Below are 26761 nucleotides of genomic sequence, written 5' to 3' on the forward strand. Positions count from 1 at the left end.
GCAGAAGCAGTAGCAAACATTGAGAAATTGATGGTGTATTTCGAGAGTCAAGCCGAAACATTGCCAAATGAACTTCTACTGTTAAAGCGGATGCGAGATCGCGCTGTTCGTAAGCGATGCACTAAACTGAGACAGCAGAAGCTCACTGCCTTTTTTACTACTGACTAGTTTGTAGCTATATATTGAGTACAGTGCAAATACATAGGCTATTACAGTGCATACAGTGTACGTGTTTTTAGGTGAAAGTGTGTCAATAATAATTTCTAAACTCCATTAAAAGTATTTTGGTGATTTATATGTTGTTTTTTTTCTTTCTTCGTTTTCCCGTCATTCTCTGGATAACCCGGATTTTCGTTAACTCGGATCGGCCCTGGTCCCAGTTGATCCGGGTAAACGAGGTTCTACTGTACATTTGTTGATGTAAATGTCTGAACAAGATAGGAATTGATGCATTGAAAGAAGAGTTTAAAAACTTCTATAGTACTACATCACACGATGCACAAACAGCTCTTATTTGTGCCATGGTAACAACAAAAGATGTCAAACGGAAGAGAGTGAAGGACTCCAACAAAAGAACAGCCACAAGAACTTACACCATCTGCGGTGTCAAAGTATGCAAAAGTTTCTTCTTACAAACAGGATCTCCAGTGGAAAGGTTCATCTGGCAATTAAGAAGATACAATCACCAAGGGGCATTGTGGATCGTCGTGGATTGGCTGGTGGAAGGAATAAACTCCCTGAAAATAAATCGAAAAAAGTCATAGATCACATAAAGAAGTTTCCACGTTACAAATCTCACTATAGCAGAAGCGAGACACAAGCAGAATTTCTTGCCCCTGAAATAACGGTCAATGTCGTGTATGATATGTACAAGGACAAGGTTTAAAATCCTGTATCAAAAGCAAGTTATAAGAAGATATTCCTCACGAAGTTCAACATCAAAAGGAAACCACTGAAAAAGGACACATGCAATGTTTGTGACACCTTGAAAGTTCAGATACAAAACACAACTGGATGCGAAGCCAAAAAAAAAAAAAAAAAATACATACACACATTATCATTATAGACTGTTATGCCTTTCAGCGTTCAATTAACTAAACGTTGTCACAATCCTCGATTTACAACTAGTGTTGTGGCCTCATTTAGTTCTATACCTCTTATCTTTAAATCGTTAGAAACCAAGTCTAACCATCGTCGTCTTGGTCTCCCTCTACTTCTCTTACTCTTCATAGCAGAGTCCATTATTCTCCTAGGTAACCTATCCTCCTCCATTCGCCTCACATGACCCCACCACCGAAGCCAGTTTTGCGTACAGCTTCATCCATCGAGTTTATTCCTAAATTAGCCTTTATCTCCTCATTCCGAGTACCCTCCTGCCATTGTTCCACCTATTTGTACCAGCAATCATTCTTGCTACTTTCATGTCTGTTACTTCTAACTTATGAATAAGATATCCTGAGTCCACTCAGCTTTCGCTCCCGTAATGCAAAGTTGGTCTGAAAACAGACCGATGTAAAGATAGTTTCGTCTGGGAGCTGACTTCCTTTTTACAGAATACTGCTGATCGCAACTGCGAGCTCACTGCATTAGCTTTACTACACCTTGATTCAATCTCACTTACTATATTACCATCCTGGGAGAACACACAAACAAAAATCTTGAACAAGCCAAAATTGCGCAGGATATGAGATCATCGGACATGTCGAAGGCAAAACAAGATGACACCCTGGAAGTTCTTTGCTTTGACTTAGAGAAAACCTTGCCATTGCCTAGAATTCCTACAAATACAGTCTTTTATAAAAGGAAGTTATGGCTTTATAACTTAGGAATACACAGCGGTAAGGATGAAAGAGGACACTGCTATGTCTGGTTAGAGGGTGAGGCAGGCCGAGGGTCACAGGAGGTATCCTCATGCCTGATGAAATATTTAATGGAACAGCTACCAGCTGTTGAAGAAGTCATCTTGTGGTCAGATTCCTGTGGAGGACAGAACCAAAACATAAAAATGGTTTTGATGTTAAAAGCTATCTTAAAACAGCATCCCACAGTGAAAAAAATCACTCAATGTTTCCTTGTTCCAGGACACAGCTTTCTCCCCAATGACAGTGATTTCGGGGACATAGAGTGTGCACTGAAACATCAGCAAAGGTTGTATACAGCAGAGGACTACATCAATGTGATGAAATTGTGTAGGAAGAGGAATCCCTTAGTTGTTCACAGAATGAAGTCTGAGGATTTTAAAAGTACAGATTTACTTGAGAAACAAATCGTGAATTGGAAGACAAGTAATTTGTGAGAGAAGATCAACTGACTGAAAGTAAAAGAGATAGAGCTACATAAAGACAAACCATTTAGCATTTTCTTCAAACAGGAATATAAAGGACAGCCGGTTGAAATAAACATTCAGAAGAAGAAAGCTGTTGGTCGTCCTTCACAAAATGGCGTGACCCACTATTTTAGCAATGTGTTAACACCTCTGTGGCCGAATGTAAAACCCAATTCAGAAGCGAAGCTCAGCGACATACGCACTTTGATGTCACTTATTCCAAAAGATGCCACTGATTTTTATCGTAAATTCTGCAGTCATCCGGGTATTGAAGACTATATTGATGGATTCGATTGCCAGCAACTTGATTTCATTGTTGAAGATGAAACTTAAGATGAAGCTGATGATACTTCCCATTCCTGTGTCAGATTGAACATTCTAAAGTTTATTTCAATTTCTGTAGATAGACCGGCATAAGTGAAACCCATCTGTAAAATATCAGAATGTAATAGTATGGATAATATGTTTCTTTGTATGTATGGTAATGGTATTGTAGAATAATAAACAGAAATTTTGTTCAATATTACTCATAAAACTGTTTATACGTCTGTTTACCTAGATTATTACCCTTTCGTAGTAACAATCCCCAATGTGAAACATAAGTAAAAGCATAACATTAATATGCATCACATGACCAAGGGATAAAATTGTCACTTGGTCAGTTGATGCAAAATAGAAAGAATGAATTACTTCAGAGAGTTAACATTGACTAAGCGACATTTTATGGATAATCAAACACTTAATGACTTGCTATGCAGTTGGTAATTAGTCTGTAAATAGAACTGATCGTAGTCCTTCTTTATGGTGAAAGAAATCTGTCAATTCATTCAAAATTCGAATTTATATGCTAACATACGCGTTCACGTCAATATCTCAAAATGACAATTTGGCGCTTGGTCAAGTCATGCACAACATCGTCCAATTCATCGTGGAGTTCAATTAAAAATACATTTTGTTATTTGCACTCCAAAGTGTATTCAGTTAACTGATTAATTTTTTTAGTCAATCGATTCTTTAACAAAATTAATTTTCTCAAGCCTCATTTCTCTGCAACTGGTAAAGAACAATTTCTGGTTGGTGTGTTTCTTTCTTTTGATAAAATTTAGAGTATATTTTTCTACTCCTCCATGAAGAGGTGACACACCAGTTAAAGTTAATTCTGCTATGAACATTGACCACAAACAGGTTAAGAGTTTTTAAAAGATATAAACATTGAAGAATGTCTGTGTGCATGCCGTCTCTAATGAAGAACATGTCACCTGAATGGATCCAACAACTTCAATATTACTCGTACTGTAAATAATAATTCAGTTTCCACAACAAACTCAACATTTTACTGGTAAAATAATAATACAAAGATAATATACTTTCTTATTCTGAATATTTATTCAATTATAAATGCCACTTTCATATAATATATACTATATTGATACATCTTCAGAAAATACATTTATCAGCAAACAATCTTTCACATTAATTTTTAAAATTTAACAACTTAAGTCCTTATCAAGTATTTCTCAATGGCATTTTCAAAATTAATTAATTTATAAAACAAGGCAGCAAAATTATTTTGTTAACAAACTGGTCAATTTACCATACAATATACACAAAACATGTAAGATCCAATAAAAACAACAACATTCTGCAAAGTTATAGTTATAAAAATAGGGTAAACACATACAGAAACAAACTAAGAGAAAACATAACTGTTCTAAAAACACAAACGCTGTTGTGAATTTCGAGGTTTCACTCACATGAATGTAAGGTAGGACCTAATAAAATTATACAACAATTTTAACAATAAAAAGAGATATTTCCTAGTCTTCCAGTCTACCCTACACAATTTTCCTGCAGTAAAATGCAGCAGTTTGCAGTAGAAATGATCATGCAGGACATTTCAAGTTTGACTTCTAGTGAATCTTGGTGGAGTTGTTTTTATAAATGGAGCAACTTTCTTTCAATAATGTTTTAGAATGTAACTTGAGAACTACTTAACAATAGATCAGCTCAGTACACTAGATTATTCATAATGCTATTTATCTAATACACATTCCCCCAGCAACTTTCTGTAAATTTATGAAAGTTTCACTGGAGGTAGAACTCTCTCATGAAAATAAAATTCCATAGGCCAAGAGAGCTACTTTAGCTAATTCTGGACATTGTGCTAGGTTGATCGAATGTGTGCATGTGTTCTGTTACACAATCACCGACACAAATCTATAGGCCATGACGAAGGGTGGTTTATAATTTTCACTATTTTCAATTAGTGCACTATTTGGAGTTCATTACTCCTTACCTCAGAGGCAAAGATCAGTGCATGTGTTTTCATGTCTGTGATGACTGCACGTTATGTGTTGTGTAATGTTTGATGATTAAGTAGGGAGAGAGTGAAACTCTGTGTTGGCCTGCTTCAGTTGAATAACACCAAAGGAAATGCTCAAGCCTTGATGCCCCCATCCGATGGACAAATCACCATCCACAGTCTCTTATGCCCTCACTCCATACGAGCACTATGCAGAGGTTTAGAACTGAACCCAAACTTCTGGTGTGCAATCTAGTGATTAGGAATTGTGTAACATCCTGGTGGCCACATTCTGATCGAAAAAATCTTTACTGCTACAAGGACTATAATTAGCTAACTGTGGTGTCAGACCACAAAGACTCCACACCTTACTGGTCATGACCACCAGACTGATGCGATGTTCTCTCTTATTTTTTCTTAACAGTACTTCTCTCATTTATGGAATCAAGCTAACACTGGAAATCTGCAGTAAAAGACATTATAATAAGCTTTTACAAGAACGACAAATGTAATCACATTTAATGCCAGATTTCATTTCTAATCGTTCACAGCAAGATAGTAAGAGAACTTAATGACACAAGAAAACTGAGAAGAAAATAGTAGAAGGAAGGAAGTTACAAAAATTTATCCAAGAAACCTTGTTTATGTTAAGATGTAGCCAAAAGAGTTCAAGCTATGGTGACAAATGATCTAACTGTGGTTCATACGATCTGTCAGACCAGTTTAAAAATTTGATCCATTGATAAGTGGTTTATTTACATTCATAAATGGATTTACTGAAAGGAAGTGGTTCCATCATACTAAAAAATTGGATGCTAAAATTAATAAACAAAAATATTTCTTAAAAGTTCTATAGAATAGTGGGACATACCATGAACCTTCCTGTTTCTATACACTGAAGAGAAGTCAACCAGAATAGGGGACGACATTATTTTCTTACACAGGAATGGACAAGGCATAGCAGAAACGTAAGTGTACCGTTTCAGGAAGTGATGCCAAACATTCTTATAATGACAGTTACATTTATGAGGAGGATTCAAGTCTGTTCTCCTGCTCAAAAATATTTTCATCAATAGAAATCGTATGGAGTTCTTCTTCGGCCCTGACGACTCCTTTGCCTGTTCTGTTGCTGTCTAATAGGGCCATTCCACTCACTTAGCATCCAATTTTGATTATAAGCCTGGTAGCTTCCATAATAATTAGGAGCACGATTGTATGATGGTTGTCGATCAGCCAACATTACAAGCCGACGATTTTCATCCCTTTTACATGCATTGTCGACCATTATTTTTAATGGAGTAGACTTCCTGGGGCAAGAATCAAAATCTGTATGAAGTGAAGAGACCTCGCTAAAATCATCTGAATCGGAGCATAGGCTTATTGACGATGTATTGAAACTTATTGAATCATTTAAAGATTCATTTTCCTTATTTTCAGAGATAGATGATAAATCCACTGGAAAGAAAAACACATTTTTAATTATATCAATATTAAAGAAGAAAAAAAAAATACAGTAACCCGAACCTTTATTAATGACTTAATTCTACTGATCTACAGAAGGTCAACTGAATACAAATTACATGGGCAGCAGAGAACAGAAGTAGTTACAATAGGCATGCTTACTAAACAAAGAGGGAAGACTTATCTGATGATTTGGAGATTCAGATATGCTAATTCACATCAGCTGCTTCTCAGGCTCCAGCATAGAAAGGAAGCACCTCATGCAAAACAAACCCACTGTTAACCTATTTCAAGTTATATCTCTGTGCAATAATATCAGAACTGGATTTGGAACAATGCATATAATGTGGCTTTGATTAAAGTAAACAGCTTCAATTAGTATTTTTATCACCTGCCAAAGAGGAGACTGGAACATTATGTCACGGACTAATCATAAATCTATATTGCATTAAATGCCAAATTCAACCTGAACAATAGACCTTGAATTGTTTGGACTCCAGCATTACAGATGAAGATGATGATATAAGAAGAGAGATGGGGGAGGTACTTTGAAAGACTGTACAATGGAGGACTCTAAACAAAATAAATTCCAATAATATAAATGAAGCCTATATGAAGAAAGATAGCAGAACTGACTAGAGCAGGGATGGCGAACCTTTTCCAACCGGTGTGCCATTTTAAGCCTGGTGTATTATTCTCAACTGCCTACTGTGCCACTTGTTATTTTCCTTTAAGGAATGGCTACCCCCTCCCTCCTCCGGACTTCCTTTCATAATTCTCAATTACATTTCATAATATTTTATTCATTAATTTATTTATTTATTACATATATATATATATATCTTGCAAATACAATTGAATGCACGTTCCGTGGTCGTATTTTGTAAATACTGCAAAATACACATTTTCTAAACATGTATGTTTCAGGAATATCTAACATTACTTGTACGGTAAACATATATAATAAGCGCCCATTATAACGCACTTTGTCAATAAATCATATTAGATATAAAAATAAAAAATATTAATATTGTCAATGGACTTTAAATGAAATATCATTCTCACATTTAGTGTGAAACTTTTCGTTAAATATTATGGTATGTAATCTTATGTTAGGTTCATAAATTGTGTTCAATAACACACAAGATGTACTTTGCTCTGAATTAATGCTGTTTCCAACTGTTGAATTCGCAACGTTCATTATAGAAGTGCTCGCAGGCATATTATGACCCAAACAAAATAATTATTTAGCACTATCGCAAGTTTCTTCATGGCCAAAAATGTTTACGAGAGGCTGCTCCGCCGTTCAAGAATCAAGTTTCTAGCTTCTGGAGAGAGTATTCATCATCAACAGCACACACTATTTTTATCAATGCTTCGCCCATTTGTACCTATTTGTTCACCCATTTACTGCTTTCTTGAAATTCAATCAACTCCATTTTTAAATGGTTAAAATCTAACCAGTCAAGAAAATTGACCTTAATATCGCCAATTTGTGCAATACGAGCTTTTTAAAGTGCAATGTTTTCTCCAAATCTAGAAATTTAAATATTTCTTGAAAACTATTTGTTTTGAATCTTGTAAGACGTCCACATACGTCTTATAAATACAGTACTTTTCGTCTTCGAATGTTAATTAGACTAACCTGAAATATTTTTACGATCTCAAACAGTCTATCTGAAGTATATCCCTTTCCTTGCAGTTCCTTATTCGCATCGTTGTATACTGCTGTAAAATCACGGAGAAAGATTAAATTGCACATTCAAATAGGGTCCGTGAGTTTTGGAAATTCTTCCTGCTTTTCTGTCATGAAGAAGCGAATTTCGTCCAAGTGCTCAACAAACCTTTGAAGTACTTGCCAATGACTCACTCAGCCAGCCAGCATTATCGTGCATTAGTCCGCCATACTGAGATTCCACTTCGTGTAACATCTTCGAGAACTGGCGATTGATTAGAGCACGTGCAAATATGAAGTTCACAGTTTTAGTTACCACCGAGGATACACTTTCAAATGACTTCATACCTTCTTTCGTACATAGGGCTTCCTGGTGCATTATAAAATAGACTGTAAAATAGGGTGTTTAACATCTTCTTTAAGACATTTCACAAACCCATTATGAATATTCATCATACTTGGGCAGCATCAGTTGTCACAGACAATTTTCAGTAAGTCAAACCCCATTTTAAAACAAGTTCTTGCTACACTTCGTTCATTATATCTTGCCCTTTTGTCGTTGATTGTAAGCTCAGCAATTTAACTCATTCCTCCCTCATTACATTTCTACAAGTAAATCAGACAAAAACAGCTAACATCAAGACATACTGAACACATCTCGGTTTTATCTAAATCGGCTTTCAATTGCTCCGAAACATCTTTACTCATTCTTATTAATCAATCCTTGACAGTATATACTGGCTAGCATTTCTTTCATTCTGTTAATTATTTGTCAGGAAAGTCTTCAAATAATGTGTCTGACTTCAATAAGAAAGCCTCGTCCAAGAACTCATGTCAGAAAGTGGTGTTATTCCTTGGCCTGAAAGATGATACACAAGAACTAGTTTGTTTTGTTTATCGATCGATTTTTTTTTTTTTGTAAAACGAACTCTCTTCTTTCTTCATTTGGCGTGAAACAAACATTTCAATGATTAAATGTGCGGGATACAACTGTTTACGAATACAAGGAACACACAGCTTTATAGTTTCTTTCTATCTTTCCGAATTCCCTTGTCCACTGTTCTTGAAAAAACTAGCCAGTACCTTTGTTAAGTTTCTGTATTTTCGGCACCGAAAACATGTTTGTGAGGTCCATATACAGAACCACCAGAAAATTATATTCAATAATGGTTACACACTGAGAATATTTACGCGGTACTGGCTACCACACACAAGTCCTACTCCACTGACTGCCGTGGGTGAGCGAAGGGCTCGCCGGCCGCATCTGACACTAGACTTCCGTACCGATTAGTGTTTCAGTGTTGCGCTTCCGAATGGAACTAGAATTTAGATTTTCGATATTTGTTTTTTACACGTGGAACATTATGACTATACGATCACGAAATATATATAGTACAAGACGTATATAAAAAGTTCATGTGGCGTGCCAACGAAATCGTCTACGCGTGTCACCTACTGACACGCGTGCCATAGGTTCGCCATCCCTGGACTAGAGCAAGCAAGATAACAACTGAAGCAGAATTGAAACTGCATGGACTGAGGATCCCAATGAAGATGTGGGCAGAAGTTGAAAATGGTCAAAAGAAAGTGAGAAAAGCCAAGCTGAACAATACCGACAGAATGTGTGCCATATTAAGTGAAAATGCAGTATGCAGTTGCCAGAGCTTTAACAAAACAGGTGGTAATTGCCTGAGGTGGTTTGCTAACTGGGTGTGGTGGTAATTGTTTTAAGAAGAAGTACTAGCTAGTTGCTTTACGTTGCACCGACACAAATAGGTCTTATGGCGACGATGGGACATGGAAGGGCTAGGAGTGTGAAGGAAGCGGCCATGGCCTTAATTAAGATACAGCCCCAGCATTTGCCTGGTGTGAAAATGGGAAACCACGGAAAACCATTTTCAGGGCTGCCGACAGTGGGGTTCGAACCTACTATCTCCCGAATACTGGATACTGGCCGCACTTAAGAGACTGCAGCTATCGAGCTTGGTAAGAAGAAGTACAACTGGGCAACCATCCTCTCTCAACACTCATCCATGGAAAATGGAACACGTCTAATTAAAAAACACAGTAACTAGTTTCCTTTTTGAAAGATCATCATCAGAATCTACCAAATTGCAATATTATAGTAATAATTGATGAATATTATGAAAAAGTGTAAAAACATTTATGACAAAAATTTGGTGTAAGACTTTTTGACAAATGTGGAAATGTTAGAACTTATCTTGATGATGGACTCCTATTGCCCTGGTTACATCACAGTTTTTCATGGAAATGTTCTTACAGTCTATCTGATTTTGTTTATATTTTAAACTGTTTTTGGAAACAACTCCTGGGATGCCTTTGAGCATCAGTGAATTAACGAAATCTGAAATTTAACCCATGAGTGGTCGCTATATGAGATTTTCTCTCGCATTATTTTGTATTGTGAGTTTACTTCTCAACGATGCAAGGTAAGTGACTGTTTCCTCTTCTAGCTGAGTTTATAACTGTCGTGAGAACATTACACGCACGACTTACGTCAAATACTAATGCCTATAACCGGAGAAAGTTTCCCCTCTCGACATTATCCCCTATCACCGTATTTATTTAATATGTTCATTGAGGAAACTATTCAGATCATGAAGGGGAAGACAAAGGGAATAAAAGTCAATGGTGAAAGGATACATTGTATCAGATTTGCAGATGACATTGTATTAATTGCAGAGTCAGAAAAAGAAATGAATAGAATGCTGAAAGTCCTCTCAGGCACTCTACAGAAATTAAAAGTAAACAAACGGAAAACAAAAGTAATGGTAGTACGGAAAAATATGGAAGAAATTAAAACCAATATAAAAATTGATGATGTCAGAATTGATCAGGTGAAACAATTCTGTTATCTTGGTAGTATGATAACAGAGGATAATAGATGCTTCCTGGAAGTAAAGAGAAGAATAGCATCGGCAAAATAGGCAGTTATGAGCAAGAAAAACATTTTAACCAGCACACACATGAATACAGATGTTAGAAAATCCTTTGCAAAATCATGTACACTTCAGTATGGCAGTTGGACTCTGTAAATTAGGAAGGAATCGACTTGAAGCTGCTGAAATGTGGATATGGCAGAAAATGACCAGAACGAGCTGGACGGAAAGAAAAACCAACCTGGAGTTAAAGAAAAGATTTTTAAACAAAATGGAAAACAGGAAATTAAAATTTATTGGACATTTCATCAGACACAATACTTTCATCACTGACATACTTGAAGGGAAAGTGCTGGGAAAGAAATGGAGAGGAAGACCTAGGATGAAGTATTTGGACAACATCAAGAAGAGGTTAGGTTGTGTCAATTACATGGAACTGAAACGAACAGCCAATGAAAGAAAAGAGTGGTTGCATCGACAAGGCATTAGCCTTTAGAATAGTGATTGAGTGATTGACTAAATAACACAGTCTTTATGTCTCATTTCCGTAATACCAATATAAATGGTCCGTAATTGGACATAATAAATTTTCCAGCTAACTCATTCCTGGATGCCAGTGTTTCGCCCCCGTGTGCTAGGTTGGGCTCATCAGTTGGTACCTATCACACCTACCAAGACGCATGGCTAGTGCATACCGTGGAGGCCACTGCGTAGGCTACTTGAAGCCATATCATCTAATGACCAAGCAGGCATCAGTTTTCAGTAGTGAGACAAAGTCTCTCATGCTCCACACAATTATGCGAAGCGCAATGTTAATTTTATCAAATAATTTAAAATTCGCCAGAATTGTCTCCTAAAATCTCTAGAAAAGTCACTAGTTGCTATCTTTGACACTGTCACTAAATTACTAAGAAAGACTCCAAATATGGCGACTAGTCTCTAGAATCGACTAGACTGATGTGAACGAACACATAGGACGCGAGAACGAGAGATTGACAATAGATATACGCGTCCCAATATACAGGTTTCAATAAACATCGCACATTTTCCTCATTAAGAAACGTCTATATTTCATTTGAAAGCGGCCAATGAGTGAAGGACTTCCGGCCACTTGCGTACTAAGCTGAAATGGAATTTGAAAACAAATATTTGAAGTTCACCAAAAAATAAGCTAAAATCGGGAGAAATAATAGAATAATCGGGAGGCGGGAAAAAATGTCGAAAATCGGGAGTCTCCTGCCTAAATCGGGAAAGTTGGCAGGTATGACACTGGCATATATTTTTATCCATTTGAGGCACGGAATTGGGGAGCGAGTTTTATTTGCGTCAATGTTGGCATTTTTTTCCCCTTCAAAATCAGCCTTCCTAAAGTTAGGGTGCGGGGATTATTCGCGTAAATACGGTATTTCTGATGTCTAATATCTGAATATCGGTGTTTATTTCTGAAGTGGCTGTTATGTCCACCTGCGTTTTTGTGTTCTTTGTAAATGGTGTAGAAATCATGTTTTGTTTGGCCCACATATGTGGTATTACAATTTGGTTCTTGGCATTCGAGTTCATATTCTCCTGATTTGGAAAACTGGTCTTTTTTTATTTAGGTTGCATTTGCTAATACAAAAAACAAAACAAAAAACAGACTATAAATACATGTTCGTGAAAACAGTAACAAGACTGGAGCATGACATAAGGGAAAGTTACCATAAACAAGCCAGGTGGCATGATGCCAGGGACCATGATAGACTGAACAGCTGAGGAAAGAGCACAATAGGGGTGGGCATTTCACTGAGAAAAGTTCAAATATTTCCAAACATTAAATAAGATGTACACAGAATTTTAACTAACATTTTTGCATTTGTTCATCAATTTCTTAGAAATATATATTTTTATTTTTAGAAGAGTTTGATGAATTTCTTTCAACAGTGAAACTAGATATTCTGTTTTTAATTAGATAGAATCTCTTTCAGCACATTCTGTTATCAATTATTTTCTAGTTTTTATTTATCTTGTGTTAAGTCTGCACCGAAGAACTTCAGTTATATATTAATAAAGTCAAAACTGCAAAGAAAATGGCTTCCATCACGAAGGAGAAAACTGAAGAGTTCCAGCCTCTCGACGAAAAAAGGATGTGACAAAAGAATGGGAAGGGTCATGAAAGGCATATAAGTAAGAAATTTCCTAGGCCTTGCAATCCTAGTACTGTGAGGGTTGGAAGAGAAAATGAGCTGAAAGGAAGCCAGATAGGAAACATGAAAGTGAGGAGTGTAGAGCAAGGAAGTGCACTATCTCCACTATTATTCATCATCACAAGGAAGGAAATATTAGGTAAATATACTGTATATTTTTTAATTGTAGAAGCATATTTTAAACAATTTTTCTTATTTCTGAGAAACAGATTTTTTTAAACACTTTTGAACAATATCCTTTTGTTAATTACATTTTTACTTTGTATGTACTTTAACGGGGTAGAACCTGCCGTTTCATGTTGAGTAACGTAATGTAACTGAGTAAAAAGAACAGTTGGGGAAGTACCAACTCCTCCAGACCCAGCTGGTCATTTATCCTTCCAAACACAAGAAAATTTCCCCCCCCCCCGTTTCAGATGAGGCGGTGTTTAATGTGCTAGCTACAATGCTGAAAATAAAATCTGTAAGGAACCAGTTGCAGCAATTTGCAAAAGCGTTTTAAGAATTATTTGGCACAGATTGAAAATTTCTATACTGCCAGCATTATATAGGCTGATCAATGCTCCAAAGTTATGCAACATTTATCTGTAAACAAATATTGTGGCTTCACATTCTACTTCAAAATAAGTGCTGTTAAGTTCAACAAGATCCTGAACAACCACTCTTCCTGGTTCTGTAAATGTATTGAACCTCAGAGCTCATCTTGTAGTGATTCCTTGTAATCTAAGACCTTCACAACATAAATTTGATTAAGATTTATACAGAACTGTTTCAGTACATATTCCTGTATTGAAAGTGAATAATCCAGAGTCTGGCTGGGGGTGACTGAGCAGACCATACAGGCAGCATCTCAACACCGAGTGTTGGGCGGTGGTAAATAACCCCCCCTAAGGGGACCAACAGCTTCAAGCAGATATATTCCCCTTGGTGTAGGAACTGACTATAGAATCCACTAAGCAGTATCTGTTCCCAAGTTAGCGGCAGCTGCGAGTGGCATCTCTACTCCACGTTAGGACTAGCCTGATCAACTACAGGCAGCAGCTGTAAAATAGCTCTGGGAGCAGAGAACCCATTTAAAAAAATGAGCTTGACTAGGAGACATCAAGATGATGCTGACTCCTGGCGATTGCATGGGAGGAACGTCTCCAGATGTTTCTGTTTTTTATACGGTCTTTCAGATCTTGCAAGGACATACTCATTGCAAGTTTGGTAATAACTACCTATCTCAATGCCAGACGTCCTCGTCTTTGAGTCCCTTCCACCATTCCAAGCACGATTGCTTTTTTCCAAGGATTTAGACTGCCTCATAGCATGCCTAAAATAAGATAGCTATAACCTAGTAACGAATGCCTCTTGGGTGACAATGGCAAGGACTATTATGTGAGAGATGGCAATCATAAACCACTTCCGTATCTTAACGAGAAAACTGCATGAAAAAGAGAGATACATATGAGGGTACCTTTAAATCAGCTGCTGAAAGGGCTATGGAGTCGCCCAGAAGTGACTCACAGTTTTTGTGCTGGGAGATCTGTGAGAAACGGGCAACCAGCAGTGAAAGTCAAAATGACTATCAATGTGACGACCCTGACTGGAAGGTCACAAGAGGTTATTAACTTCATGGAGGAAGAATATAAATAGCTATGATGGCACAAGAAAAGGAAAGAGGAGTGGAGGGCAAGAGGCAAAGGACAGAATACGTATTATAAAATTAAAGTTTTTGAGGAATATGTGAATAAGGTGGACTACACAAGTGATAGGATAATAAAGTACAGTTCAAGGCAATGGCAGGAAGTGATGACAGTATCAGATTCACCGAAATGTTGAAACTGTTCCAGTATAAAGCAACTACTATAGCCTTGTGAATGACTGCATCAAAATCATCACAGTGAGTTTACACAGGGCAATTTGGGCATTGGTAAAGATTTTCCAGCTCTTGAAGAGCATCATGGTTACAGGCACAACTTTGTGTGCAGCTTCAAATTTTTAGGGTGGCCCTAGTTCTTACATGCCGGCCCCGTGGTGAAGGGGGTAGCGTGCCTGCCTCTTACCCAGAGGCTCCGGGTTCGATTCCTTGCCAGGTCAGGGATTTTTACCTGGACCCAAGGGCTCGTTCGAGGTCCACGCAGCCTACGTGATTAGAATTGAGGAGCTATCTGACAGTGAGATAGCGGCCCCAGTCTAGAAAGCCAAGAATACGGGCTGAGAGGATTCACGTGCTGACCGCACGACACCTTGCAATCTGCAGGCCATCGGGCTGAGCAACTGTCGCTTGGTAGGCCAAGGCCCTTCGAGGGATGTAGTGCCATAGGGTTAGTTAGGTTCCTAGTTCTTACATACCACTTCTTACCCTATTCAGCATTCTCCACACTGGCCACGGTTGTGAGGCACGAGTGAAGTTTCCTCTGTTGGGTTATTCCAGTGCAGTGGTGTAAACTGTTGTTACCAGTACCAATTCTCGAGAGTGCATCGTCTAGCTCAGGAGTTCCCAAACTGTGGTACGCGAGCTTTTGGATATAGGTACGTACGAGTCATAATAAAATGTTGTATAATCTGCTATATTCACAAAAGTTGTATTTCTGTAGTTTTCTTTTTACTTCAAAATTCAAAGCCACTTTATTATTCTTATTCTACTCCTGCTTTTTCCTATGTCTGTGGAGCGGCAAGTGCGAACTGTGGCGCACATGTGGATTTGGACCCGTTTTACGGCTGGATGCCCTTCCTGGCACCAACCCTATATGTAGGGATAGAATCACTATTGCATGTTTCTGTGGTTTCTGTGGTGGATGATAGTGTAGCGTGTTGTCCGAATAAGGAGATGAATGTGTTGGGACAGACACAAGCCCAGTCCCAGAGCCAGAAGGATGAATCAAATGCAATTAAAATCCCCGACCTGATTGGGAATCGAACCCGTGACCCTCTGAACCGAAGGTCCCAACGCAGATCGTTCAAACCAAGGAGTTGCCTTGTTATACATCGCACCGACACAGATAGGTCTTTTGGTGACGCTGGAATAGGAAAGGACTAGGAGTGGGAAGGAAGCGATCATGGCCTTAATTTTGCCTGGTGTGAAAATGGGAAAGCACAGAAAAACATCTTCAGAGCTGCCCGAATGCAAGCTGATAACTGCATGACCCAAACCATGCAGCCACTTGTTCAGTGGACTTCATTTTTTAAAAATTTATTCGTTGTGCCCAACTGTGGAGCGCGTTTGAACTTATTTTGCACAATGTTTCTTCTTCTTTTCTTCCCAATATCTCTTCATTTTTTCACTGTGTTCCTTTCTGCATGTTTCTGTCCAGCCTGCATTTTGTCTTGGGGTTTTTGCCTGTTCCCCTATCGGGCGCGTCCCAGGTGGCGGATCGGGGGGCTCGCCGGACTTGTCCGGAGGGCTTGAGGAAAATGAAATACCTCTCGCAGACCAAAAACAGGCACAGCCAGAAAACATCTTGAGGCAACCTCAGAGGCTCAATTACCTTAGTTGTAACTATGAGATTGACAAAGATTAATCTCCCCATTATCTTCAACTTACTAGCATGATGGCAACGTCAGTTAATGATACTACTACCCCACGCCCTAGTATTCATACTAGGTTTTCTCGGTCATTGGATTCTGGGGGACCGAGAACATCATGCGGGAATGTATCGGAGCTTCCCAAATCTCTTCAGTGGACTTCATTATTATTATTATTATTATTATTATTATTATTATTATTATTATTATTATAATTATAATTATATATTCCCTTTCCTGAAGATAGGAATTACAACTGCATACTTCCATTCTTGAAGTATTCCACAACAAAGGGACAGGGATAGCGTCACTGCCTCAGTACATTCCAATAATAATATAGATTAGACATTAAGTTTACGGTTAACAATATGGTTGTGAAGATGGAATAGCGTGACCTGTGTTTTTCTTGAGATATGGGTTTAGAAGGCTGTCCGATAGTACTTTGATTGACCCCTGAAACATGTCTACAGCCTGGATTCCCCGCCCTCAAATGACGGACTGTGCTCCAACACCAAAATCATCCGACATACAAAAAAGGGTTTGGGTCCTGACCGGTAAGTTTATTGTCAGTATATACATAGATGAGGAATAGTCACCACCTTGCAAGAGGCTATTTTTTGGTCCCTACAATGACACTGTGAAATGTCACCTGGAATCAATCTTCTATTCTGTACAAGGCACTCGATGATTCTTGTGCCTTTGAAATTCTCTGGCAGTTTAAACAGCGCCATTAACAGCACCTTTCTGAAATCAACACCCGCCTGATGTCAGATCGTTAAGGTGTCAAGCCATTATGTTCTGACACCGTGGTTAGCTGGTTCGAGTCCTGCTGATGAAAAAAAAAAAAGTTGCCTGGCAGGGTAGGAGAGGTGGTGGTATTCAATTTCTTATCACTAGATTGCATCCCCAAAGCTTGGATTCAATTCCCAACTTCTCTGCAGTGTTCATATGGAGTGAGATCAAATGACGCTGATGATAGAGATTTGCCTGAGTACACCACCTGGTGTTATACAACAGTTGTAGATTATGTACTGACACTACGCTTCACCCTCTCTACCTCATTGTCATCATTGCACACCCAGATGCATAGATCACTCATGGCATGAAACAAAGACCTGCACTAGATCTCACTGGTAGGCACATATCATAATCATCATCATCTGAAATTCATCCTCAATACATTGAATACAGTTTAGTATTTGGTGGGAAGTGACAGAAGAGGAACGGAAGAAGTAATTGGACATTACGAACACAGAAAGAGAAATAAAGAGAGAGCAAAGTTGGTGAAGAGAATTGGATTTAACCGTGAGCAATGCATGGTTCAAGAAGAAGAATAGCAGGAAGATTACAAGATGCAGCTGGGGAAACAGGAGGATAAACACAGTAACTGACACTATGTTTAGGTAGAAACAGTAAATTGTTGACAGTTGTTGGATGTAACAGCATATTAAGATGGTGGTCATAGAAGTAGGAGCAAAAAAAATGACACTAAAAAATAGTGAGAATGAGAAATAAGACAGGAGAGAAAAAGTACGAAAAAATAAAAATGGAACTATAGGAAATTCTGCAGGATAATTTGAACGTACACAAACATACCCACAACAGAGGTGAAGAGTATCGATGTGGAATGGGAAGTGTTGAAGAATGCATTGCTGATGCCGATTCATCTGTTCGATGGAAATGATAAGCCTCGAGCAGACCCCACAGGTGCTATTTGAAGCGACTAGGCTATGGGCTAACTCCGGGTTTCACCTTTTCACTACATCATCATCATCCAAAACATATACTGGATACAAGCACATTTCTGTAATGATCTTTGTCTCCGAGACAAGGAATAACAAACTCCTTTAATAAACATGGTGTACGCAAATAAATGAATATTGCAAACCATCTATCATTACAGTCAATGGACTTGTACTGACGTGCCTGGTCAATAGAACACACTCAATAATTGCACATCATACCGTAATTAGTGCTGGAAATGGAAATGCACAAAACAGAACAGACCCGTTCTAAAATGACATTTCATTATATTAGCAATGTTTCATTTCAATCATCATACAGTGAAAGATTGTTATGTCTAGAAAGAGGAGTCCAATATTCCCAGCAAATCTCACTAATTTTGGAAACTAGAGTGAGAATGAAGAACTCTGCTTCGCATGTTCAGAAGAAAATCTATACTGTTCACGACAAAGAATTCTACAGTAATGATGTGGAGCAACGCTCTCTGGGAGAACGTAAAGAGTTTCACCTTGTTTTCTTGACACAGCATAAGCCCAAAATGTCCAAGTAAGGGCCATGAAAGCAACAATGTTAACATTAGAGTAAGAATGTTCCAGAAGTAGCAGCCAAGCAAAAACATAAGAGGACAAGTACCTGCAGTGCCTAGAGGGTCTGAGGGAAATAAAATATCCTCTCGCAGACCAAAAACAGGTATTGCCAGAAAACGTCTTGAGGCATTGTGATTGCTACTAGCCCAAATCAAGGCTTGGAAGTGGAGGCCTTGCCCACAAAAGCTAGAGGCATCCAAGGTTCCTCCACATGGGTTCGGTATACGGGTGGACCGCTGGATGGGCAACTGAGGGGCGACATCTGTGCTACGGAGAGCCTGAGTTGAGAAAGGACAATGTCTGGCTGTATGCCTTACCACGGATGGTGAGAACGATGCTCAGGACACTAGAAGGGGCAAAAACCCTATGATTGAAATATAGATGCTTATAAAGAACCAATTTCAAAAACTTTGACCTCAAGGGAAACCATGGAAGCTCCAGTAGAGCAGATCCGGGAGCAAGCCCAAGATGTAAAAATGGAGACAGAAGTCCCAATTAGACAGGCTGTCGCTGACTCAAAACAAGAAATGGCAACAGAAGCTCCAGTAGAGCAGAATGCTACCACAAGCAAACCAGGAACGTCTGTAGACACAGAACTGAAGATTTCTGCATCGAAAATCCCATATCGACAGACCACCTCGCAACAGTGCATATTACAAGGAAAGGAAGAGAGCGAGGAAGGAAGCAGAAATAGGGATCGGAGAGCGGCTATCCCTCCGACAACGCCCAAAAGGTCAAGGTCGGGGGATAATACGCCATCAAGTTCGGCTACAAACAGAAAGAAGAGACTGTCATGTCCTTTTCGGAAAGACTAACTTCAATCAAGGTAGCAATAATACCTGAAACCTTTTCAGACAGGAAACTGAAGGAGCAAGACGTGAAGGAACTTTCATCTGCTCTGATAGCACAAATGAAACCGCTGTTGGACGGATGCCTTCCAGGCTTCCTCGAGTCTCCAAGGCTGGAAAGTAGAGCAATGGTATTGATCTGTGCAAATCCAGAAACTATAAGCTGGCTGGAACAGACAGTGGCCAATTGCAACCCTTGGAAAGGGGAGATTAAAAAAAATTTTATTTTGCTATTTGCTTTACGTTGCACTGACACAGGTAGGTCTTATGGCGACGATGGGACAGGGAAGGCCTAGGAGTGGGAAGGAAGTGGCCATGGCCTTAAGGTACAGTCCCAGCATTTGCCTGGTGTGAAAATGGGAAACCATGGAAAACCATCTTCAGAGCTGCCGACAGTGGGATTCAAACCCACCATCTCCCGGATGCAAGCTCACAGCTGCACGACTCTAACCGCACGGCCAACTCACCCGGTGAGGGGAGAATTTGGAGGTGGCAGAAGCCAAGAAGGTGTTGAATACTACGAGGGTTGGGGTAAAAGTCATTTTTTTTTCTTGAAGATACCAGTCCAGTTGGAAAATGTGACATATACAGACGAAAGGACAACGTGTTAACTACAAGTGTGGACAATGAATAGCACTGAAATATCGTAACACACTAATTTATTATGGTAGTATACAGGGCAATATGGCCTTCCCGGTGCAAAAGAATGACAACACAGTACACATAAAGTTAACATGACAAATCTGGGCCTAAAGACCCTCAAAGTAGTCCACTGCTACTGACACCACACGCTGCCAATGATGTGGGAGGCGCTGAATACCACCTGCCTCAGCATTTGCCGCACCATGTGTGAATCGGGTCACCTGTTGGCACACAGCATTAGCAATGTCCTTTTGTGTTGCAAACCGCCTACCACGAAGTGGTTCCTTAATCTTTCAAATGAGATCAAAGCCACAGGGTGAAATGTTGGGAGAGTACGGTGGGTGCTCCAATTCTTCCCATCCCCAATGTCGCAGTAGCTGCCCTACACACCCTGCTTTATGTGCAGGATTATTGCACTGTCCACAAGATCCGGACGTTTCTCCCGAATGCCACGCGTACCTGTCGCACCAGGAAGTCCCTGTAGTACTGTGCGGTCACTTTCATACCATGTGGAACAAAGTGGCAAACAATGAACCCCTGACATCATACGTGACGATCACCATTAATTTGACTGGGGAAGGATTCTAACGGACCTTCTGCCTCCGTGGTGATCCAGCATGTTGCCACTCCGCAGACTGACGTTTCAGTTTTGGTTCGTATGCCCTGGCCCAAAATTCATCGATAGTGATTATTCGTGACAAGAATTGATCGCCGTCCTGTTGCCAGCATGCAAGGTGGTCGGAGCATATTGCATAGCGCACCCACCTTTGAACTTCCGTCAGTACATGCGGTACCCACCACGATGCGATTTTGCGCAGTTGCAGCTCATTAAGTAATGTCCTGTGGGCAGTGCGTTTCTCGATGCCACTTGCCCTATCTAACTGCAGTAGCGTCCATCGTCTGTCATCATCCAGGGGCTGCTTGATGACTGCATGTGCCACGTCGGTCCGCACAATGACAGGTCGTCCCAAATGTTGCTCATTACTGGTTGACAAACGTCCTTGCTAAAACTTTCCTACCCACTGTGCTAGTGTACGGTATGGTAGGGCATTATTCCCAAGGGCTTCCACTAATTCACTGCGACATTCCATTGCATTTCTCCCTCGGAGAACGGCTAGTTTGATTTAAGCGCGCTGCTCAACACGGGTTACTTCCATCTCGCACAACACTCACCAACTGACTGATTTTACAGCCCTCGCTGCGCTACTACCAGCTATCACAGAGCATTCTGTTGTTCTGCATACACACTATGCCAGCAGAACTTCCACACGACACATATACGTTTGCGGTCCGTTCACATATCTACAAGAATTTAAAAAAAAAAAAAAAAAAGTTGCATAACTGTTGCCCCAATCCTCGTACAAAAGTCATCACCAAGTTTCCTCCTCCATTTGACAAGATGAAGGTTGATGATGTGCTTGTCAGGATACATCAGCATTACACCAAACTTCGACGAAAGAGTGGAGAGTGCTGAATGCAACGACTACTGATGACACAGGAAGGACAATTGTTTTGGCCCTTAATGAAAGAGATTTTGAAGAGCTCAAGAAGAGAGGCCTTAAGGCCAAGCTTGGACTTGGGCATATCAAACTTCAAGTAATTAAGGGAAAAACAAAACCTAGCATTGGCAAGGATAGTACTGAAAGTTCTACAGGCCAACCTACAACATAAAATAATCAGCTGTGGCCAATTTCGTCAGGAAGTTAAAGTCCGAGGCTAACGATGTGGCTCTTATACAAGAGCCATGGGTAGTTAAGGGCAGAGTAGCAGGACTGGTGGAATCTGGAGGTAGCTAATGTACGATACTACATCGAATATACCTAGAACATGTTTACTTGTGAGCAGAAAACTAAAATGCCTTCTGTTGCAGGAACATTGTCGAAAGGACTTAGTTGCGGCCAAGATAAAACTTGGAAATTGGGATAATCCCAGATAAATAACCATAGGCTCTGCATACCTCCCATATGACTCAACCAATCTGCCCCCATCAGAAGAAGTTGAGAAACTAATTTGCAATGCAAAGAGGAAGGGCGAACAACTAGTCCTTGGAGCAGATGCAAATTCACACCACACGGCATGGGGCAGCGAACTGCAATGCAAGAGGTGAGTCTTTACTAGAGTTTATTACTGGAACTGAGTTGACGATACTAAACCTAGAAACCAAGCCTACATTTATAAATAAAGATTGTAGGGAGGTAATAGACATTACACTAAGCACTACGCATATTGCAAACTTTATTAAAGACTGGAAGGTGCTGGAGGAACCATCATTGGCAGACCACCAGCACATTCAATTTGCAATAGATGCAAGACTATGTGGGATTGAGATATACAGAGCCCAAAAAGAACTAACTGGGACAGATACAGAAAAGTTCAAGGGAAGGATGTACAAAAAATTTCAACTAACGTGAGAGGGCAGAAAGAATTGGATGAGGCAGTGGAACTATTAGAAGAGGCCATTATAGACTCATTCCATGACAACTGTCCTCTCAAAGAGAAGAAAATCACCAAAGAAGTAAGTGGGTGGAACAACAAACTAGCCAAAATGAAAAAAGAGGTTCGGATGTTGTATAGGATATCATCTAGACATGGTATGTGGGACGTATATCATAGGAAACTCACTGAGTATAACCTAGAGATATGGAAAGCAAAAAGAAAATCTTGGAGACTGTTCTGCGAGAAAGTGGAACCACACACAAAAACAGCAAGGCTCCAGAAGGTTCTTAAAGCAACCCATATAAATCAGGTGGGGACACTGGAGAAACCAGATGGGTCATTTACTCAGGCGGGGAAGGACACACTGGAGATGCTAATGGCGTGTCACTTTCCTGAGGCTGAGGAGATGACAGAAGAAGAAACAGTTGGAACAGAGACCGGAGCTCGAAGAGCAGACTGGAACTGTGCCAACAGAACAATAAAACACAACCACGTAAAATGGGCAATAGACACGTTTCACCCTAAAAAGGCTCTGGGGCCAGATGAGATACTTCCGATACTCCTACAGGAAGGACGGGAGATACTCGTCAATGCCCTCACGAACTTCTTCAGAGCTAGTCTAGCTTTAGGGTACGTGCCAAAATCATGGTCTGAAGCTAAAGCAGTATTCATACCTAAACCTGGAAGGGCAAATTATGCCCAAGCCAAAGCATACAGACCATTATGTTTAACCTCCTTCAAGCTGAAAGCAATGGAGAAAATTCTGGATGAGCATATCAGCAGAACGGTGCAACTGAACTCAACGTTAAATTCAGTATGCATATAGACCTGGCAAATCCACTTAAGTAGCACTCCACCAATTGGTTTGTAAACTAGAGGAAAGCCTAGAATATAAAGAAATTGCACTGGCGGCATTCCCAGATATAGGAGGAGCCCTCAGCAATACAATCTATGACTATGATCAAAGCATTGGAGAAGAGCAAGGTGAGTAAAACAGTCATCAAATGGATTAAATCCACGTCAGAGGTGAAGGAAGATAAAACAACCCTGTTTGAAGAAACGCTGACGATTGGGGCCACCCGAGGCTGTGCTCAGGGAGGAGTTCTTTTGCCTCTGCTGTGGAACCTCGTGGTGAACAAAATCATAGACATGCTCAATAATCATAGGAAAATGGGTACAAAAGAAACAAATGGAAAACTGGAAAAACACTCCAGGATGCAGGCTTGCAAAGGTACTGATAAAAGGACCAAACAAGAAGCACACTAAAGAACTGTTGAAACTCAGCAGAGAAAATATAAGATGGGTAGTAGGACTGTTGACAAGAAACTGCCATCTGAAAAAAACACCTACATAGAATTGTAGTAATAAGAGACAACATATGTAGGAAATGTAATGAAGCAGAGGAATCAGCTGAACACATACTTTTCGAATGTGAGGCACTGGGTAGAATCAGGCTCTCCAGTCTAGGACTACCAGATGAAGACAGAGAAAATATCCAAGACAACCCAATAAGAGCAACCTGCAGCTTTGTGAAGGGAACAGGTATATCTAGGTGGGAATGAAGGAAAAACATGGTAGCAAAAGATCTTAGAGGTCGACGCCCTCCTGCCATTCTTAAATTTCTGTCAGTACCAGGAACTGAACCCCCCCCCCCCCGAGGACGGCAGCTAATAACATTAACTGCTACGCTACGGAGGCGGGAAAAACTAAGACTGAGCAGTATGTATAACTAATACAACATCAGAGTTATTTAGAGGCCCTATGAAGAAAAGAAGAAATTCTAGTCGAACACAAATTAACACACAGTTTCCCTGGCTCACTTCAGTTCACAGCAGTTTGTGTTTAAACTTCTGGTGACTGTACAGGCCAATTCTTGCGTAGAAACAATGTCTACACACCGTGCAGCTAAGGGACGGGGGAGATCTTAACTGGGTTTGGCGAAGTTTGTGCCCCCGTCACTTAATTTCTTCATGTCTGTGGCGTTCTTATTCAAAGGGTTGAACTGAGGCACAGACAGTTTGCTGCTAAAGTAAACAGTCCTCGGTACGTGTTTTCCAAGTTTGTGGGTTAATTACTGTCATCTTAAAAGTTTGTTTCAGTTGGTCTTTCAAGTGTCTCAAGGGGGCACCCCGTGGATTCAAACTGGAGTCAAGTTTACCAGAGAGAATCTGGTGCGGTAGTCTAGTGCCATTCATATGGTGCACGTGCCCTGCCCATCTAAGGCGATGGCCAACGATCAATGCTTCTACACTCTTAATACAGGCTTTCTCGAGAACTTTAACACTAGAGATGTAGTCTTCCAACTTGGTGTTCATTATTGAGTATACTTTTGCTAGTGAAAACACTCCAGCCTTTTAATGTCACGGCAGTGTAAGGTTCATGTTTCACAGTCATATAAAGAGGTGTAGAGATGACTAAAGCCTGGTACACCATTAGTTTTGTGCGAACTGTAAGGTCTTTATTCCTGAAGACTCTGTGGGATAGTCGGCCAAAGGCCACATGGGCAGCACAAAGCCTGTTTTCCACATCTTGTTCTGAAGTACAGCTCTTCGACAAGATACTCCCAAGGTATTTGAAATGGTCTATTTGTTCTAGTTTGGTGTTTGAGATGGTAATGTTAAATTCTGGTGCAGACTAAGCAAAAACCTTAAATTTTTTTGGGCATAATACTGTAAATATTGGAACCCCCGTAAAGCATTTGGCAATAATGGATTTACTCTGAAAAAGGTGCAAACTGACTATGCCTAGAAACATAGCTACAGTTTTACTTAGAATCCAAACCAGAGGGAAGATTTTCCATTATGAAATATCCAAATGCATGGGTCAGAATCAGAACCATGGCTGCTTTGATGAGAAGCCAGCGACTATGCCACTTACCTATCAGCAATCCCCCACCACTACATCCAACTTCAACTATGATAGTTTTCAATTAGGCCTAGCAGTACCAACAATGTTGACATGCAGTAGAATTACAGTAAGATTAATTAAGCATGGCACAAACTAGTTATATTCGGGCAAGAATATTATTCACACAAAATTGTAAGGCAGCATATTAAAAGTACAGCTTTACAATTTGGCTGCAGGTAGTAACGCAGAACTTATATACACTCATAAGCAGAAGTTCAGCATCTTTGCAGTTTACACACCAATGTCTAATATTTATGTTTCATTTGTGGTTACAGTTCATGCAAATTGTGGAGACACTCACATGCGCAGTAGCAGAAAAGCATGGCAGGAAAGAGCGATGTGGTCACTCTGTGACATGCAATACACAGGAGAGTGTAAGTGAGGATATTTTACAAGCCAAGCCATAAGAAACACTATCTTACCATGAACTGTAGCATTGCTGTTATGAAGACTTTCACAGGTATCTCCAATAATTACACACACAAACAATTGCACTTTACACATAATACAGACAAACTTGCGATAAATGTTTTTAGGGAGATAGGTGTGAATGTGAAAGACATTGATAGGAGTCACCGAGACGGACCTAAATCTCCAGCGAAACCTCGGCCAATCACTGTCAAATTCACATCATATCGAACAAGGCAGGAAGTGTTTCGCAATAAGCGAAAATTGAAAGGTACCCCAGTAACTATTCGCGAGGATCTAACCTTCACCAGGTTGTCAATTCTTAAGGCAGCTATTCTCCGCTTTAATCAGAGCAATTGTATGACTCGAGTGGAGACATCATTATTACGAAACCAGATGGCAGTAAAATTAGAATTAACTGGCTGAGTGACATTCCTAAGGACGGTGACAGCAGTTAAATGTAACAATTCACTGAACTGAGTGCACCGACCTGAGTGTTTATATTCCTAGATTAGTCCATATTTATTTATCTCAAGATCGTTAAATTTTATCTTAGAATATTTTAGTGAATTTATTATCATTTATTTTTGTTTAGCTTAGTTATAATTTCATTTTGCAACTACTTATCTATATATTTGACTAAATAATTGCATTTACTTTCTTATTTCCTTATGAATTATTTAATAACTTTCAATTTTAAATACCTTTAATTTTTATTTTATTAATTTAGACACAACACCCTTAATTTAGTTGTGTTTTAAAATAATAGATAATTCTAGGCACAGTTGATTATATTCCTGCTCTTCACTACTTCAATTAACGTTAAATTCCTC

At 39.6% G+C, this 26761-nt stretch overlaps 1 protein-coding gene across 3 annotated transcripts in view; it reads right to left on the bottom strand.

Annotated features, from left to right (window-relative positions):
- Nucleotides 1-26761, bottom strand: part of LOC136872053 (PC-esterase domain-containing protein 1A) — a 221735-nt gene that overhangs the window by 25690 nt on the left and 169284 nt on the right. For 2 of the 3 annotated variants that reach the window (XM_068227287.1, XM_067145905.2), the window contains one exon: nucleotides 4643-6083. The exons of the other annotated variant lie outside the window; for it this stretch is intronic. In XM_068227287.1, coding sequence (XP_068083388.1) covers nucleotides 5698-6083 — 386 coding nt within the window. In that variant the 3' untranslated portion in view covers nucleotides 4643-5697. Of the gene's footprint in view, nucleotides 1-4642; nucleotides 6084-26761 lie in introns of those variants that run through there. 3 annotated transcript variants of the gene reach the window in all.

This window comes from Anabrus simplex, chromosome 1 (genome assembly GCF_040414725.1).
Source record: "Anabrus simplex isolate iqAnaSimp1 chromosome 1, ASM4041472v1, whole genome shotgun sequence".
In the NCBI taxonomy this organism is placed as follows: domain Eukaryota; kingdom Metazoa; phylum Arthropoda; class Insecta; order Orthoptera; family Tettigoniidae; genus Anabrus; species Anabrus simplex.